Below are 16,361 nucleotides of genomic sequence, written 5' to 3' on the forward strand. Positions count from 1 at the left end.
CTTGTCTTTTTTTCCCCCCTGTCCTTTCGCAAGAGTCTTTTTTAGCTTCTAACCCTTAATCTGCCCTCTCGTGTCAACTCCCTCCTTTTCTTTTATTCTTTTCCTGTTTCCAAAAGTTACATTTCTTTATACAATTGTGTATATATAGGTTTCTCTCTTTGAACCAATTCTATGTGAGGTTCACAAGTGTGAGATTCAAGCAATGCCTGCCACCCCAAAATATAAAGATAACTGAGTCAAATTTATGAAAAAATAGTCATTCTCCATTGATAAATGGTCAAAGGATATGGAAAGGCAATTTGCAGAAAAAGAAATCAAAGCCATCTATAATCATGAAAAATTGATCTAAATCATGATTGATTAGAGAAATGCAAAGGGACACCTCAACACCTCTCAGATTGACCGATATGACTAGGAAGGAAAATGATCAATGTTGGATGGAATGTGGGAAAACTGGAAAACTTAATATATTGTTGGTGGAGTTGCAAATTGATCCAACCTTTTTGGAGCGCAATTTGGAATTATGTACAGAGGGCAATAAAAATGTGCAAACCGTTTGATACAGTAATACAACTACTAAGATCTTTATATAGAAGAGATTATGAAAAAATAAAAAAATACCACATGTATAAAAACATTTGTTAATAGTTCTTTTTATACTGGCAAAGAATTTAAAATTTAGACAATGCCCATGAATTGGGACATGATTGAACAAATTATGGTATATGTATGTGATGGAACATAATTGTTCTATAACAGGTACGAATGGGGTTTCAGAAAAGTCTGGAAAACACTTGCATGAATAGAAGCTGAGTGAAGTGAATGGACCAGAAGAACATTATATACACTAATGGCATATTGGGTGATGATGAACCACGATAGACTTGTTCATTTCAGCAGTATAATAAGTGAAGACTTGTGTTGGAAAATTCCATTCATATCCAGAGAAAGAACTGTAGAGTTTAAATGAAGACCAAAGTTTATTCTCTTTCTTATGTGAGAAAGTTTTGCCTAGTCTTCACATCTCTTTTTTTCTCAAAGCATCTCTCTTACCCCTTCATTTTTTTTTGGAGATCATCCCAATATAATTGACATAGCCATATTTGTATGTAGGCTCTTCTATATGTCCTAATTGTGATAAAGTTCTTAGGAGTTACATTTATTAGAATAATAATAATGTAAACATTCTAACTTTATTGATTTCCTTATTTTTTATGTTTACTTTTTTATCTTTCCTTTATAAGTTTTGTTTTTGAATATCACATTCTACTAAGCCCTGTTTTCATTAGGACTGCTTGAAAATCCTCTTATTTCATTAAATATCCATTTTCCCTCCTGCATGATTATACTCAGTTTTGCTAGGTATTTTAAACCCTCTGCTCCTTTAGTGCAGAAGTCACTAAATCTTAGATCCTGACTGTGGCTTCACGATATTTGAATTAGTATTTTTTCTTTTGACTTCAGTTTGGGAATCTCTTTTCCAGGAGGTGATTGGTGATCGTTTTGATTTCTCTTACACCCTCTGGATCTAATCCATTTGGAGCAGTTTTCATTGATAATTTCTTGAAATATGATGTCTAGTCTCTTTGTTTGATCCTAACTTTCAGTAAGTCCTATGATTCTTAAATTTCATGTTTTTTCAATGAGATGTCACTTTTAAGTTTTTGCAAGACAATGGGGTTAAGTGGCTTGCCCAAGATCACACAGCTAGGTAATTATTATTAAGTATCTGAGGCTAGATTTGAACTCAGATACTACTGACTCCAGGTCCGGGGCTCTATCCACTGCGCCACCTAGCTGCCCCATGTTTCATTATTTCTTAATGTCTTATGAAATCATTAGTTTCCACTTGATTAGTTCTGATTTTTAAAGATTTATTTTCTTCATTGACCTTTTATACCTCAGTTTTGGTCTATTCTGCTTTTTAAGGAATGGAGTTCTCCCCCCTGCCATGTATTTTTGTGCCTCTTTTATTATTAGGCCATTTCTGCTTTTATAAGATGATATTTTTTTCATTCTTTCATCACTCTCTTTTTTCTCATTTTTCCTCTTACTACTTTTATTTTCTGTTTTTGCAAGGCAGTGGGGTTAAGGACTTGCCCAAGGTCACACAGCTAGGTAATTATGGATCTGAGGCTGGATTTGAACTCAGGTCCTCCTGTCTCCAGGGCCATCACTGCCCCACTTAGCTGCCTTAATCTCATTATTTTTCTGGGAATTCTTCTTGGGCTTGGAGTCAATAAGCATTTTTCCTTGATGCTGTTTTACTTCACATTATTTTCTAATTAAGTTTATGTCTTGGTTTTCCCTGTCAGTATAATTGCTTTTTTAACATTGAACTCTGTTCACATTGGGGTGGGGAGGCCAAACTTTGGTTTTTTTCTGCTGCTGTTTTTAGAGCTAATTCTAGTTCTGGAAATCTGCAAGTTTTGGTGCTTCAAGATAGTATGATCCTGGGAAAGAAGTGGTTTCTGCTCTCCTGGTATTTTCCCTACTCTTTACCCAGGAAAGACCTCTGATCCTCTCTTTACAAGCTCTTGTGCTGTCTTTATTTTGGAACTGTGACCCAGGACCCTTTCCTTCCAACCAACCTCCAGTATTCCTCTGCTCTAAAGCTGGGGCCCAAAACTGCATATAGACAAAAAAGTTGCACCTCAGTGCCTATAATGGGTCCTTTATTCTCTTTCTGATCATTTGTCTGATCCCTTTACTATTATCTTTGGACTGAGAACTATCAAAACAGCTGCTGTGGCTACACTTCCCCATGACAATACATTTAATGAACACCAGACAGTTTTCTACCCCAGTCAAAAACTCCTGCTGACCTTGTGATTTTTCTTAGGAAAAAATGTCTTACCAAACATTTGCTGGATCTGCTGCTCCAAAATTTGGTTTGAGGCAGTTTTTTAATGTTGCTTTAAGGGGAATGTTGAGGGAGTGAAGCTGGGTTGCCTCAAAAACCACCATCTTGGGCTCTTCTCATCCAGAACTGTTTGTTCATATCCTTTGACCATTTTTCTTTTTGTCCAGTTGTTTTCGTGGCATTCTTTTTGCAAATAACATCATGAACTCTGATATACAAGATGACCAAACTTTTAAGAGCCTCCTCAAAGAAAGCCTCTTAAACATCCTTTAATTTTTCTGTATATTCTTTGTTTTCTGGTTTTGTTTATATTGAGAATGTTAAGATGAATACAGTTCCTTTCTTCAGTAGTAGGCTAGAATATTACATTTGTAGTATCAGCTAGATAAGTTAACATTAATAAAAGGTCTCAAAGTTCTATCTCCTTTTCCCCATTTTGCCACAAAAAAAAACCCAGATTGGAGCCACATAGGACTGAGAGCCATTTATAATTGTATCTGTCTTTGTTAATGAGTTGTAATGGTTAAATAATTCACTACCAGGTGGTCAGCCTGCTGGCTTACTGCTCCTTGGGCAGCAGAATTAGTCTGTTGTTCAGGTCATGCTCTCTTGGCCTAGCTTTAATAGTATCCAGCACCATCTTCTTGGGTATCAGAATAGAACTTTGTGAAGTATATATTAGTAGTCAGTTGCTAAATTAGGAGTGGTACCTGAGTATTTGAAAACATTTTCTCTTTGTCTTGTTATTAACTTGAGATGACCAGAATCCCAGATGTTGTGCAAATCTTTTGATTTTTTTTTTTTTTTTTTTTTTTTTTTTTTTAGGTTTTTGCAAGGCAATGGGGTTAAGTGGTTTGCCCAAGACCACACAACTAGGTAATTATTAAGTGTCTGAGATAGAATTTGAACTCAGGTTCTCCTGACTCCAGAACTGGCGCTCTATCCACTGCGCCACCTAGCTGCCCCACAACTCTTGTTAACTCTAAAAAACCAGAAAGCTCACACAGGTTATCAAGACCACAGTTAACTCTAAAAATAAAATAAAACTCAAGAAATAACTATGGTTATGAACAAAAGCTTTCTTCATTCCATTGGAAGAGGGCCATTAGACATATGTACTGGGAGCCCCTCTAGTAGGCGACCTGCTTTTAGTGTGAGCAAATCTCAATAGTGGTTATGAGTTGTAACCCCAACAATGAGGCAAGTCTGATTCATAGCAAAACTTCATGAATGAAACACGGAAACAGGGACCACCTGAAGCTGGTGGGGAACAATTCTGGGACTTTACTGTGACTGAGATCATCCGGAGGGTGAGCCTCAAAGAATCTTTGTTAGGCTAGACACTGGACACAGCTTGCTTCCTGGGCTCTGGAAAACAATACATCTTCTGATAGTAAAAAGAGAAGGGTGGTCTTAGCCTGGGGATCCAGACTATTACTCAGCAAAAAGGACATATTAGAATATTTTATTAGTTTTCTTTGAATGATTTTATTATGTTATTTTAATATTAAATTAGTTCTGAAATAAGTTTGTTTTTGTTTTTGTTTTTTTTTGCAAGGCAAATGGGGTTAAGTGGCTTGCCAAAGGCCACACAGCTAGGTAATTATCAAGTATCTGAGACTGGATTTGAACCCAGGTACTCCTGATTCCAGGGCCAGTGCTTTATCCACTGCGCCACCTAGCTGCCCCTTGAAATAAGGTTTTATAGGTGGTAGCAAAAAGTTTGAGGGAGTTTTTTTAGCCATCAAAACAAAGGAATGATACTCATGCTCTTCTGTGTATGTGTGTGTGATGAAATATGGTTCATAAAAAAACAGATGAATCTTACTTTCATAATACCTTTGCAGCTCATATTCTTTACCTCCAATTAGTTTGATATTGAGCAAGTTGCTTCACTTTCCTGGCTCTTAGTTTATTCAAGTATGAAATGAAGATCTTGAAGTAGATCATATCTAAAAGTTCTTTTGATCTGTTCTTCTCTAATTTTTTTTTTAATGAAACTTGTTCATTTCCTACAATAAACCTGAATTTGTGATTTGAAACTCAGTTATAGAAGCTATGGATTATTGCATAACTATGGAATTGGAAATGAGGAAGAATCAAGATTGTTGTGTAGAAAGCACTTCTCCAAATGTTGGAGAAAGTGTATAATTAATGTAGAGCAGTATCTTTTACAAAAGATGTGTTTCATTGCACTATGGAATAGTTTATGTGTACCTTAACTAGACTGACTTCTGTAGACATTGAATTCTGTGTGATAGTATATGTGCTATCAGTTGCAATCTCTATTAGACTATTTTTGCTTAACTTTTTTTACAAAGGGAAACTTATGAGGAAGTAATGATTGTTTCAGTTCAAAATATGTTTTCTCCCCTGTTAAGTTCTACTTGCTCAAGAATTCACATTCTAGTAATTGATGATAATTAGACCTAACCTAGGCAACAGTTCATTTGTATAGTAAGAAAGAGTTTGCAAAACAATTAATATAAAAAATTAGGAAGTTGTATTTAAACTATTTAAAATTCTTTAAGCACATTGTTTGTGGAATCACTATAATGGCTAATGGTCCCCTTACCAAACTTGTAGCACTTAGATTAGTATTGGGGGCATATTGGCAAATTAAACAATTGAGTGACTCCGTATATTTTTAACAAGAACTTGTTTTTATTGAACAGCACCTGTGGAACCTTCTCAAGAAGAACAGTCAGTGTTGTATGAAGGTAAATTTTCTGTTATTCAATCTTTTCATCTGAAGTAGTTTGTTTTGGGGATGGAAGGATAGGTATTTTTTGGTAAACGTGCATTATATCTCAATTTCTTGTTTAGGTTCAAATTCAGCTGTTAGCATGGAAGTTTCAGAACCTGTTGGTAAGACACTTTCTGACCATATTAATACAGTAATATGAAACTTTCAATCTCAAGATTTAAGATGCAAATGTAAGTGTTATATTATAATGGCTAAATTGAGCACTGACTTAATTGAGTCTTTACTGTTAAGTGCATATGTAGAATGTATATTATGTTCAATTGTTTTTGGAAAGATTTTAGTAGATTTAAATGGTACTGTAGTAAATATAAAGATCACAAATATAGCAGGCCTAAGTGAAATGCTGTTTAAATCAACTTAAATATTTATATTTGTTCAATTTTACTTTGGCCAAAACTTCCGTTTTACACTCGGTATTTCATTAATGTTTTTCTCTTATTCCCAAATGTATTAATAGAAGTTTAGACCAGATTTAAATGACAGTTTATTAATATATCCGGTGAATTTACTATTCAGTTCCTACTTTTTAATTGCTTTTTTTGTTTTAAGTTACATTCATTTTCAATGAATTTTAACATACTGGAATATCTGGTGTCTACAATGAGAAATTTTTAAATTCATGTTCAGTTTTGCTATTTTTCCCCCTTATAAAAATGCTTCTAAGCTAAAATAGAAATGTCATAAATTCTGAAAACTTTCTGATGTCAGTAGTCAACAGTTTTAAGTCTATTCAGAAATAAGTGGAGATGTTACCTGCTTTTATGTAGCGCAGGACATTATGAAATGAAATTATTTTCCAGTGAATATCTTCATAAAAACATCTATTGTTCATTGTAAATGAGAGTTAAAAAAAATAATAGATATTTGTCTTTCTTCCAGTAGAAAATGGAGAGACAGAAATGTCCCCAGAAGAATCATGGGAGCACAAAGAAGAACCTAGTGAAGCAGAGCCAGGGGGTGGCTCTTTGGGAGATGGAGGGCCTCCAGAGGAGAGTGTCCCAGAGATGATGATGGAGGAGGAAGAAGAAATACCAAAACCTAAATCTGTGGTAGCACCACCAGGTGCACCTAAAAAAGAACATGTAAATGTAGTATTCATTGGGCATGTAGGTAAGTTGTAAATGAGTGAAGGCTAGAGAATTGATATTTTTATAGTTGCATGAAAATATTGTTCAGGTCATTGTCATTTCAGTTAAATCTATTTAATATCAACATTCTTTGGATTTTTTTTTTTTTTATTCTTTGAGTCTGCTTATCTAGCCAAAGAAATATTTACTCAAATATTCTCCATCGTTATTTGTTATCTGGATGGAGAACTGGGGATGGAAATGAGTGTGAGGAAAAGGAGGCTTATTTTCTCAGTGCTCACCCATCACTTGTTTTCATGCAGCTTTTACAGATCACATTAGTAAAAAAAAAAAAATACAGTTCATGCTGCACTTGTGCTCTGTTATCAGGAGCTTAAGGGAACAATTTACCCAAATAATTCTCCTTTCTCCTTTACAATAGCTTCTGGGGCAAGAATATCATTGGACTGTAATGCTATGATCCAAGATTTACTTTTGGTTTGATTACCTTCCTGTATAATTTGAAGAGTATATTTTAGAGTGCCCAGGTTCAAATGCAACATGAAATAGAAAAGGAGAAGGTATTAAAGCTCAGTACCCTTTTAACATTCTTGGAAGACATTATTTGAAAAGAAAGTATAAATCTAACAGAGAGGTGATTAGAAGTGAGTTAAACCGTAATGCTCAATGTATAGTTTCTACATAATTTCTAAGATATAATTGTGATTCTTTTTGATATTATGTGTATCCACTTTTACTTAAGTTTTTAATAGTTTATATTTCTTTATTTTTGTTAGATGCTGGTAAATCAACTATTGGAGGACAAATAATGTAAGTTCATAATGTATTTTTGGTTTGATTATTTTTTTTTTGTAAGGCAATGGGGTTACATTGTGCCCAAGGTCACACAATAGCCAGATTTGAACTCAGGTCCTCCTGACTGCAGGGCCTGTTCTCTATCCACTGTACCATCTACCTGCCCCCTAGTTTGTAATGTATTTTTTTTAGGTGTTATTTTTTGCAGGGCAAATGGAGTTAAGTGACTTGCCCAAGGCCACACAGCTAGGTAATTACTAAGTGTCTGAGGCTGGATTTGAACTCAGGTACTCCTGACTCCAGGGCCGGTGCTTTATCCACTACACCACCTAGCTGCCCTCATAATGTATTTTTAATAAATCTTTTTAATGTTATCAATGTTCAATGGTGGAAACCTTCAAACTAAGCAAACCCTTCCTAGCTTACTTAAGAATCAACTTTAAAACAATGTTCCCATCAGAGAAGGTTCTTATCCAACCTCAATTATCTCCAAATCAATTCAACCAGAGTTGAATTCTTAGTTTTACACAACTTTTGACATTCTTAATTCAAAAACTAGTTTATATGCTGAAAAAAGTCCCTTAGTGTTGTTATATAAATGTCTAAAAAACTTAATATTCAAAATTACTGATTCATTTACTGGAACTTTTTTTACTCAACTTGAATGTAATTTACTTGTGGATTTTAAAAAACTAGATGTAGAAGTATTAGATGGGGAAATGCATTCTTTTCTTTACCTGTTAAGTATCAAGAACATAGTTGAACCTTCCCCCCATTACCCCCACCATTAACTTGGCAATAAACCTTTAAAATAATTAAACTTTTGTTGACTGCTTGGAAAGTTTTAATATATGCACATACGCATGTATTTTTCAGGTATTTGACGGGGATGGTTGACAAAAGAACACTTGAAAAATATGAACGAGAAGCTAAAGAAAAAAACAGAGAAACTTGGTATGGAAATTTTTATTATAGTAATAGAAAAACTACTGAAAATTTACTTAATTTTATCTAGGTGTTGGACCCTAGTGACTAATTTTGTGATGCCTGTTAGTATAGCCTAATTATATTTAAGCATTTCTTTCTGTTGAAATAGTTGTTGAATTCAAGAGTTATGTGTGGGTAAAAAAAAATCTGTTTAAAGACTGATATGTTTATTGTTAAACTTTAGAATTCTTTGAGAGGTATAAACTTTGGATTTTTGCTTAAAAAATCCTGGCTGCTTTTTGTTTAGGTTTTCCTCCATCCACCCCAGTTGTGTGGAAAAAGGCAGTGGGGAGGTAATGCAAAAAAATGCAATTTATATCATCCTTTGAAACATTTATGGAGAGGGAGGCAACACTCCACAAAGTACATCAAGTACTGAAAGGAAAATGGAATTTTGTATTCCTTCAGCATGAATTAAAGTGGCATGACACTGGATAATTATTTAAAATCCTAATTGGTACACAGAGTAGATAGAAATTTTGTCATTGTTTAACATTCAAACATACTTAGAAACATTTGTAAAGCAGGAGTCTTGTATGTTTTGGTGAATAGCCTTGCTTTTCTCCCAGAAATTATCGGTGGGTTGTCCTTTATATTGTTCTTTTATCATAATTATACATATATGTATAATTATCCCCAGTTAGTCACACAATTTGGGGGGGATGGGGGTTTGCAAGGCAATGGTTCAAGTGACTTATCCCAGGTTACACAGTGGACAAATGAATTTTAATTTGAATTCATTTTAAGTTTTTTATTTATTTAAGGCAATGAGATTAAATGACATGCCAAAGGTCACACAGCTAGGCAATTATTAATTGTCTGAGGCAGGATTTGAATTCAGGTCCTCCTGACTTCAAGGGGGGGTTAAGTGACTTGGCCAAGGCCAGACAGCTAGGTAAATTATTAAGTGTCTGAGGCCACATTTGAACTCAGGTACTTCTGACTCCAGGGCTGGTGCTCTATCCACTGTGCCACTTAGCCACTCCACTCAGTCTTGTTTTGAGAAAATAGATTAATTACCATAAACAACCAAATAGCAAGTAAAGCAAACGCCTGATAAGTTAAGCAAAAATAAAAATAATAAAAAAATTTCAAAGAAATTATGAACTTGAAAATATCAGGGCTGCTAGCTTAGTTGTGTAATTATATGATTTAATGAATTTATCATCTTAAATATTGCTATTTAATGCTTTCTTCTTCCTCATGGTTGTAGTCATTATATCTGTATATTGTTCCTTTGTTTCTGATTTCCTTAAAATCGGAGTCATTTTATAAAAGTCAAACATTTTATTGACTTTTTTCATATTCATTGTTTTTCATTGCCTCCCAGTGTTTTTTCTATGTTGTACTGCCTCCCAACTTTGTGTTCTGTATTTGGCAAAGTATATGCAAAAATAAAACATACTGCTCTTGCCAAGTAGCTTACTCATTTCATTGAGGTTTTTTTAGTCGAGTGGAAGAAAAAGTTTTGATCTCTGAACTTTAGACATAAATTTGCTGGAGAAAGTATCTTTAATTCTAGGAATCTCATAGGCCTGGATTCAAGAAGACCAGGATTTCAAATTAGACTTCACTTTCTAGCTTTGTGATTTTCTAACAAGTCACTTAACCCAGTTTGCTTAATTCAACTGGAGAAAGAAAAGGTATTATCTACTATCCTTGTTGTGCACAATATGATCTCTCTGGCTCCACAACTTTCTTTTACTATGACTAGTAAGCTACCTTTTTTTTTTAACAAGGCATTGGGGTTAGTGACTTGGCCAAGGTCACACAGCTAGGTAATTGTTGTGTCTGAGGCGGGAATTGAGCTTAGGTCCTCCAGACTCCAGGCTGATGTTCTATCCACTTCGCCACCTACCTGCCACTAGCTGACTTTCTTTTAAAGAGGGAATAGGGGAGTGGCTAGGCAGAGCAGAGAATAGAACACTGGCGCTGAAGTCAGGAGTATGTATCTGAGTTCAAATCCGGCCTCAGACACTTAATAATTACCTAGCTGTGTGGCCCTGGGCAAGCCAGTTAACCCCATTGCCTTGCAGAAAAAAAAACAAAACTAAAAAAATATAGGGAATACGATGGGGTAGGTTTTCTATGATTCCAAGTAGGGAATATCAATTCTTATCAGTTATTACATTTCTGTTACTCCCCAGCATATATTTGTATGCAAATTTTTTAAGGAAATGGTATGCAGAAAATCTTACATAATGGGTGCAGTTTTAAAAATAATTTATCTTTCAAATTGTACTTTTCATAGGTATTTGTCATGGGCCTTAGATACAAATCAGGAAGAACGAGACAAAGGTAAAACTGTAGAAGTGGGCCGTGCTTACTTTGAGACAGAAAAGAAGCACTTCACCATCCTGGATGCCCCCGGGCACAAGAGTTTTGTCCCAAATATGATTGGTGGTGCTTCTCAAGCTGATCTGGCTGTGCTGGTAAGAAAATGTATCAGTCAATATTTTTTTCTGTTACACAATTTAGTTTGAATTCCAGAGATTTGAGTTCATTAATGAATAAATTGGCAAATGGTAGAGTCACCAACTCTGTATTCAGATCATTTCTTTCCCAGGAATCTGATGATTATGATTTTATGACTGGAATTGGTTTCTGGGTGCATATTTGTGATCTTTCTTTCCCTGCTTCCAATTTAGTTTTATATAGTAGTAGATCAGAACCTCCGAGAAATTATTTCTTTATAATTGAGTGTTTTGTACATCTCCATATGTTCTGTGGGACAGCTTCCACAAAGCACCTAATATAGTGCTTTGAACATAACAAATGCCCAACCCCCAATCAAGTGAAACATGAATAAGACCTGGGCAGAATAGTTTGAGAAATGTTACATTATATTAATCATATTGTTGAAATGGTCAGTGGTTAAGCCTCAGATTCAGTATGAATCAATAAACTATACTGGTGGGGGGTGCTGGAAGAAATATTCTTTTTAGGTTTTTGTGAGGCAAATTGGGGTTGAGTGGCTTGCCCAAGGCCACACAGCTAGGAAATTATTAAGTGTCTGGGGCTGGATTTGAACTCAGGTCCTTCTGACTCCAGGGCAGGTGCTCTATCCACTGTCTTCACCTAGCTACCCCCAAGAAATATTTTCCTAATTAAAAAAAAAACCTTTATTTTTTTTTAACAAGGTTTTGGGCAGATTTGTCTGCATGATAGTATGTATATGTATATGTACACATCTTATTAACATTTTGTTTGGATTTAGCAGACACATAAGCACTTCTTCTCCAAAGTGTGTTACTTGGACTAAGCTAAACACAAGAGCTTTAATAAGAACAATCTTCATAGAAGCTTTTTTTTTTTTTTTTTGGCTTCTGTAGAGGTCAAATTTCCTGAGTAATGAGTATCTGAATATTATTTGGTAACAACTACAAACATAACAAACGTTAAACACCTACTGGGCTCAGAGGACTGTGCTGGGTGCTGGGTGGAATCTCTCCTTAAAGAAGGTCATGATCTAGTAGAGGCATCAGACACAAATGGAATTAACACTACTACTCTGTATTCTGTGAGTTCGTTAATTGCAGAAGTACCTTGCGAAGTCCAAAGGGAAACGTTGAGGCTTGAGGATAGATAGGATTGAATGTCAGGGAAGAGTTCATGGAAAAGATCCTATTTGAATTAGATTTTTAAAAACATGAAAGGAAGTTGTTAGCTGAATTGGGAGTGAGGATGTTCCAAGCATTAAAAAAACAGCAAAAGTACAGAGTGAAACCAAACTATTCTGTATCTTAATCTGTAAGAGAAAGCTGGGGAAAATGTCTTGCAAAGAATAGCATTTTATTCAATTGGCAATAATAGAGAGTCATTGAGTAAGATTATTCTGTAATGAAGGTGATGGGTGGTTTGAAAAAAAAGAAATTGGAAGTGGCAAAAAATAGAAAGTTATTACAAAAGTCTAGGCAGGTGTCAATGACCTACCTTATAATAGAGTGGTGGTAGGTAATATTCTTAAGGATAGTCTTCCTTATTTTTGTTCTAGTTTTTTTGTTTGCTTTAGTTTTTAGTTTTAGCCATTTTTTTTTTTTTTAGGTTTTTGCAAGGCAAATGGGTTTAAGTGGCTTGCCCAAGGCCACACAGCTAGGTAATTATTAAGTGTCTGAGGCCAGATTTGAACTCAGGTACTCCTGACTCCAGGGCCAGTGCTTTATCCCTGCACCCTCTAGCCGCCCCTGTCCTAGTTTCTTAATGGCAGATTGTAGTATAACTGAAGTATATAACATTTTCAAATTGGAAATGTATGTAGTAAAGAAAAACTTGTTGATTGTTTTCTTGGAATAGGTAATCTCTGCCCGGAAAGGAGAGTTTGAAACTGGATTTGAAAAAGGAGGCCAGACAAGAGAACATGCTATGTTGGCAAAAACAGCAGGTGTAAAACACTTAATAGTGCTTATTAATAAGATGGATGACCCAACAGTAAATTGGAGCAATGAAAGGTAAATAAAGCTTATATTCTTTTTTTTTTTTCTGCTATCTTGGTGTGTATTTCTCTGGGACTTTTCTTTGATCTCCTAGTGGCATTTCTGGGTCACAGAAATATAGTTTGGTTAAGTTTATATAGTTTTAGGTACTTTTAAAAAGTGTGATTCAAATTATTTTCTGGTTTAGTTGGTTGAATTCACAGTTTTACATTAATGTACTTGTATTCCCACAATCACTTTAGCATTTATTGATTTTTGTCCCATCAACATTTGTCCTAATCTTATCATACTGAGGTGGAATCTTATTTCTCATTTACTACTTATTGATAGGATAGCTTGTATAAACCAAGTTTTCAAAAACTTTAAAACTATTCATGAGCCTCTGAGGACTATTTGGGGCTTCTTTTGGAATTTCCCTGAATGATGAAATGTTATATAATCTTTTCCACAAGTGACAAATTTTAATAACTATTTGCAGATATGAAGAATGTAAAGAAAAATTGGTGCCATTTTTGAAAAAAGTTGGCTTCAATCCCAAAAAGGATATACATTTCATGCCCTGCTCCGGATTGACTGGTGCAAACCTTAAAGAGCAATCAGATTTCTGTCCTTGGTATATGTAAGTATTTTTAAGACTAAGGAAAGTGACTGTGTAGAGTTATGATTTATCCACTATTGTCATAAATTTTGAAGTAAGTTCGTCTCCCTTATCCTTTAAATACAAGACCTTGGGAAATATATTTACAATATATTCTAATATATGAATATATTCATAAAATGGAGTGTATATACTCCTTGTTTCACAAGATTATGAGATTTAAATATTATGTGTGTAAAACACCTACACTGTAAAATGTTTAAGTTGTGCTTGGAACCAATCTGTGGAAAATAGTAATAAATGTAAGTGAAAAAGCTATTTGAAATTAATAAAAAAAATATTGTTATAGCAATTAGTGCTTATCTTTTTGCATAAGTTACCAATACCAGATCATCTCTTAATTTATATAACTTTTTTGACTTGTTTTATTGGTCAAAACTGTTAATTGTTCTTTTCTATCTTTTCAGTGGATTACCATTTATTCCATATCTGGATAATTTGCCAAACTTCAACAGATCAGTTGATGGACCAATCAGACTGCCCATTGTGGATAAATACAAGGTATTGAGAAAGACCAGGGTTAGATGGGGGCTTCTTAGTTCAGAGTTGTTTCAGCTAACAAAGTAGCATAAAGAAATCTAAACAAAGCATTGGGGACAGCTAGGTTGGTGCATTGGAAAGAGCATTGGCCCTGGAATCAGGAGTACCTGAGTTCAAATTCAACCTCAGACACTTAATAATTACCTAGCTGTGTGGCTTTGGGCAAGTCATTTAACCCCACTGCTTTGCAAAAAATAAGCAAAAGATTGTATTGTATTATTTCTTGGGATTTTAGTATGTCATTTTGATTCTTTAAATCCTGAAGTTGCTCTTATTAATAATTTGTATACAGTAGCACAAAATATTTCTCAAAGAATTGATTGTATTCGTTCAAAAATTTTGAGAATGTCCTATTTCAAATTTGAGATGCTTTACTCAGTTCATTTTCCCTTTTCATTCAGCCCTAATGATTGTTTTATAGTAATTAGTCTGATTATCCATTACTTTGTAAAAAAGTAATTAAAGTTGAAAATGTAACCAATAAATTATGCTTATATATCTAATTTTTAAAAAATTATTTCTAAAGGATATGGGCACTGTGGTCCTGGGAAAGCTGGAATCAGGCTCTATTTGTAAAGGACAGCAGCTTGTGATGATGCCAAACAAGGTAAGAATGAAAAGTATTCTTCCATGAAAGTTGTAATGCTGTATTCCATTTAGTTTTTCTTGAAAATATCAATAAAGATTTGGAACATGAATATATCAAGATCTAGTGGCTACAAATCAAAAGAAAATTCACATTTCATTCAGATGAATGTTTCATCAGTCTTTGGGAAGAGAAAAAGAAATGAGTGAAATTGGCAAGGGTGGAAATTGATGGAGCTATGGCTAGGTGTCATTCTGTTTAAAAGCAATACAGTAGAAAATTTCCATCAGCATCTTAACCTTGGTAAATATACCTTTTACTATAATATAGTTAAGATGTAGTAGGTACAGTGTCTACAACTGCCATATAAACTGTACTGTTAGTTGATTCTAATAGGTTCATATTCTTGTGATTTCAGAGATTGGCCATGATCCTAATGGAGTACCTTGATAATTCCAAAATAGTTAGCAATACCAAACCCTAGAACGGAATATTTTATTATAGTTTAAATAATGTGCTTTCTAGTTAGTGTTTGAATTAATGGCCACGTAACCCGTGAGTTTAAAAAGTCTTATTCCTACATAAATACTGCCAGCCCATAATACCAATTTTCTACCTACAAATTTATTATTTCAATTATGATCTCTGCATTGTTATTCTGAATGTATGGAATTTAAAAGTAACCACTCAATGAATTGTCATTGTACTAAATTGATACTTAGTAGTAACTATGAACCTAGTAATGGTGCAGACTAATAATTGCAGGGAACTTTATACACCTAAAAACCAGTAAGAATACCAGTCTTAATTTTTAAGCTTTCAATGACTGACCTAAAACCTTTTCTAAGTTCAAAATTAGTTCTGTTCTAGTGTTCCATTGACCATATCCCCAAATTGTAACTCCTTTCTCTCTTTAAGCAAGAAGTCATGTAATCTTATTGTACAACAATATAAATTGTGTGTCAAAACTGCAAAACTATCAAATACTAAATAAATGAGTGAATAATTAGCCTTTGAATTGGAATACTTGAATTGGAAAAGTTTTTTATCCTTTATATCAGAATTCCTTATAGTCAAAGGATACTTTTTTCTGGTTAGACAAATCATGCCTGTTTCTGAGATGAATGTATAGATAGGAAAAGGGTTATTAATGTTAGTCCATCATTTAATGCACATTAATCTATACCTTAATCATATGTCTTGAGGAAACCTTGAAAGTTCACTTAGTATATTTCCCTGACTTCTGCCAGAGTCACACCTCAAATTACCCAAACATATCAGAGAATTAGAAGTCTGAGAAAGGAGATGATACCATCTCACATAGGAACCCATTCCAATGTTTAATAATCCTCTATCTGGAAATTCTTCCTTATATTTAATTTAAATCCTTCATGCTGCAGCTTAAGCCCATTTCCTCTTGTTCTATCCTCAGTGGAGATGGAGAACAGCTGGTCACCATCCTCAGTATAATAACCCTTCATATTTGAAGAAGTTGTTTGACTCAGACCCACATTTGACAAAGGAATCTCGAGATAAAGATTCACATCACCTTTAGATTAGCTCCATTGGTCTTAACCATTAAAGGACATTTGTGTGTGGGGGTGGTGCTGGATTAGTTGAGCATAAAATAGTAAGTAAAGATTT

The 16,361-nt window shown here is 34.4% G+C and overlaps 1 protein-coding gene across 4 annotated transcripts in view; it reads left to right on the forward strand.

The window, feature by feature from the left end:
• The window catches only part of GSPT1 (G1 to S phase transition 1), a 46,290-nt gene that overhangs the window by 25,360 nt on the left and 4,569 nt on the right, over positions 1-16,361 (forward strand). For 2 of the 4 annotated variants that reach the window (XM_074196458.1, XM_074196457.1), the window contains exons 2-11: positions 5,539-5,583; positions 5,690-5,731; positions 6,510-6,740; positions 7,495-7,528; positions 8,390-8,467; positions 10,752-10,932; positions 12,794-12,948; positions 13,412-13,552; positions 13,999-14,092; positions 14,658-14,738. In XM_074196458.1, coding sequence (XP_074052559.1) covers positions 5,710-5,731; positions 6,510-6,740; positions 7,495-7,528; positions 8,390-8,467; positions 10,752-10,932; positions 12,794-12,948; positions 13,412-13,552; positions 13,999-14,092; positions 14,658-14,738 — 1,017 coding nt within the window. In that variant the 5' untranslated portion in view covers positions 5,539-5,583; positions 5,690-5,709. Of the gene's footprint in view, positions 1-3,688; positions 3,740-5,538; positions 5,584-5,689; positions 5,732-6,509; positions 6,741-7,494; positions 7,529-8,389; positions 8,468-10,751; positions 10,933-12,793; positions 12,949-13,411; positions 13,553-13,998; positions 14,093-14,657; positions 14,739-16,361 lie in introns of all 4 variants that reach the window. The other 2 variants (XM_074196455.1, XM_074196454.1) reach the window with 2 other exon arrangements.

The sequence above is a fragment of the Macrotis lagotis genome, chromosome 8 (assembly GCF_037893015.1).
Source record: "Macrotis lagotis isolate mMagLag1 chromosome 8, bilby.v1.9.chrom.fasta, whole genome shotgun sequence".
NCBI classification, from domain to species: Eukaryota; Metazoa; Chordata; class Mammalia; order Peramelemorphia; family Peramelidae; genus Macrotis; species Macrotis lagotis.